At 35.2% G+C, this 3062-nt stretch overlaps 1 protein-coding gene across 1 annotated transcript in view; it reads left to right on the forward strand.

Annotated features, from left to right (window-relative positions):
• Nucleotides 1-3062, forward strand: part of LOC106464420 (neurogenic locus Notch protein-like) — an 82836-nt gene that overhangs the window by 31363 nt on the left and 48411 nt on the right. Inside the window, exon 3 of the mRNA XM_013924555.2 lies at nucleotides 1806-2080. Within this exon, the coding sequence (XP_013780009.2) occupies nucleotides 1806-2080 (275 nt within the window). The remainder of the gene's footprint in view (nucleotides 1-1805; nucleotides 2081-3062) is intronic.

The raw sequence follows: 3062 nt of genomic DNA on the forward strand, positions 1-3062 counted from the left end.
GTTGTAGTGAGTATTTTCGTGCTCAGAATATGCAAATTACATTGCACCTAAGTGACAACGTTGTAGTGAGTATTTTCGTGCTCAGAATATGAAGATTACACTCCACCAAAATGACACAAATGCAGCGAGTATATACTCTGAAACTGAATCGTGGAAAGCCTTAAAGGGGTCGCGAATACTAAATAGTTAAAGATATATGCCTCATCTTCCCAACCTCTTCGCTGTCTGTTTGTGTTACAGAAAAAGCATTTCCTTATATATATATATATAGTTCGTTCCTGACTTTCACGCAAAATTAAGGAAAGGATATCTGTACATACCCATTTCTAATTTTGAACTGATTGATTAGTTAGAAGTAGTGAAACTAATCAATACCAACCGCCGCCATTTCTTGGCTAGCGTTTTTCGCAGAACGCTAATTATCCTTCGTTGATTTTAGTTACCTGACTAATTGGAAAGGGTTCTTGAATATTCACCCTAAAAGAAAAACAATGGGGTCCCATACCGAAAAAACTTGAGAATCCCTAATTTAAAACATCAAGAAAGAGATGTGTACAATGTATTGGTTTCTGTCACTGTAACCGTGATTTTCCGTTTTATAGGAATTGAGATTTTAAAAAAAGTATGAGACCATCAGTTAAAGAACAGCGGTAAAAGCGCTGTAGTTTTTCTTAAGGATTCTCTGTTTGTTTATTGTTGATGTTTTTTTTTGTTCATATAACTAATCTTGAGAATTCAGAATGGCAAAAACCTATTTTATCCAGATCTTTCCAAGAATAGGAGCGTGAATAGAAAATTCTACCCACAGAAATGGGCAAAATATACTGAATAAACATAGGAACTAAAAGTGATAGAAGGTCATTCAACACATCGAAATCAGCTGACCATTCTCCCTCCATTACGGGCAACTGAAAAACTGTACAAACAAAATTTTGACAGAATGGAGTTTATCAACACAAGCTAACAATAATTAATATTCTGTTTGAGTAGTTCTCCTGTGGGCCCACGATAAATTCGCAGACATTTCATTGTTATGATTCCTCATAGTGAAGTAGAGTGAAGATGGCCCACTGTGTAGTTTTGCACTGAGAAACCAACAGCGACTGTTTGAGTAAATATTAAGCTTAGAGGTGAGTAATTCTAGTAAATAATAACCCTTATACTTCTAAGATTAAGAGTGTAGATTTCAGTACTTAACTGCCAAGCCTGTAACTGCTTACAGCTCAACTCCTGAACTATATCTTCTACTTCTTAACAGAGCGGGGAGCCTACGTGAACTAAGCGGTAATCTTTAGGGTTCGTGACGCTTAAAATCGATGTTCGATCTACGTAGTGTATAGGGACAAATATCCATTGTGTAACTTTGCACTAAAACAAACAAATAAACAACAGCAAATAACCAACACAGAAGAATTCCAAATTATAAGATATTATGTTTCAAAAACAAAGTATAATTGTCATTGTTGTGTTTATCACAAAGCTGCACAATGGGCTATCCACTGTGGGGAATCAAACCCCGAAATGTAGCGTTGTAAGTCTGTAAACTTACCGTTGATCCACTATGGGACAATTCGTTCATCTGAATTTTTTTGAAGAAGATTTGTTGATGCAAAGAATTATCAGAATATCAGAATTATCAGAACATTAGCGATATAAGTCCTTGAGTTTACCGCTGAATAACTGGGGGAGGGGTGAATTTATAAAGGAGGTTGTACTATGATATCTTCTGACTTGTGTCGCTGTGTTTACGAAAAAAGTAATAACAGTGTAATTATTTCAACATATTCTATTTCTCTTCCTTCCAGATGTCCGCCAATGTTTGTTGGAGAGTACTGTCAGTACCTGAATCCCTGCCATACTGGTGCTGGACCAAGATGCCAGAACGGTGGCAGTTGTAACGTAAACCTGAGTGTCAGGACTAGTCCAACTTTTACGTGCACCTGTCCGATTGGTTACACAGCTTCACTCTGTGAGATTGCTCTTCCGAATATTTGTGACAGTGACCCGTGTCAGAATGGGGGCACGTGCACTCTCAAATCACTGGACAATTATACGTGTACGTGCGCAGCAGGATTTAGAGGTAAGCCTTTGAGGTTATGCTTGAAATTTCCAGTAATAAACTGAAATTTATATTTAGGGCTTGCATTTAATCTTATCCTATTTCTTGTTTTTTTTTTTTGTTGTTGTTGCGGTTATCTATGTTCTGTTATAGAGGTTAAAAGGTCGTCTTGCTCACCTGGTCAAGTGATTCTAGGCTTTTAACACAACTTCCTCTTGGTATGAATAAATCGGACAAGAATTTTACTGATTCGCCAATAAAATTTTGTAAATTATTTTAATAGTTTAGCTTCTTCAACCTGACCTGGCTCTAATTTTATATAGTTTCATTGATTTTATCTTATAATATTTTAAATGTTTTCTTTAAGTATTTTGTAGTTTTTAATTTCAATCTTTGTACATTTTGCTTCTGTTAGTCACGTACTTAAATAGATATTCATCACAAAGCTACTCTGAAGAAAAAATTCAGTCAGAAATCGCTAATCTTTTTATTATTATATAGCCCTCTCCCCAATAGCCCATCGGTAAGTCTGGAGCTTATAATGCTAAAAATTGGGTTTCGATACTTGCGGTAAACTAGGCACAGATAGTCCTGTGTGTGGCATTTCGATTAACAAGAAACAAACAAAGAAATTATTTGCTAAATACAACTGACATTATATGAAGGTTTAAACATAGCCACAGATATTCCATCTTCTATCGTTTTTATCACAAGGACAAAATGTCATTACAGGTAATTCTAAAAGTTATACATACTCTATGTTTTTAGCGTTTGTTTCTATACAACTAAGACTGGGTGTATTGTTTGCATTTTATCAAATAACATAAACTAACATTTGACGTAGCAATTTGTATTTCTGAATCTTTGACTTAAAATTAGAATACAAAGTTAACATATTATTTTTTGTTTTTGCATTTGCTTAATGTTATGTTTCTCCTGTTAAAACTGTCTTCTCAAAAACATGTTTACACGATCACAAGCCCCCGGATGCACACCGGAATGC

The sequence above is a fragment of the Limulus polyphemus genome, unplaced genomic scaffold (genome assembly GCF_000517525.1).
Source record: "Limulus polyphemus unplaced genomic scaffold, Limulus_polyphemus-2.1.2 Scaffold1646, whole genome shotgun sequence".
In the NCBI taxonomy this organism is placed as follows: Eukaryota; Metazoa; Arthropoda; class Merostomata; order Xiphosura; family Limulidae; genus Limulus; species Limulus polyphemus.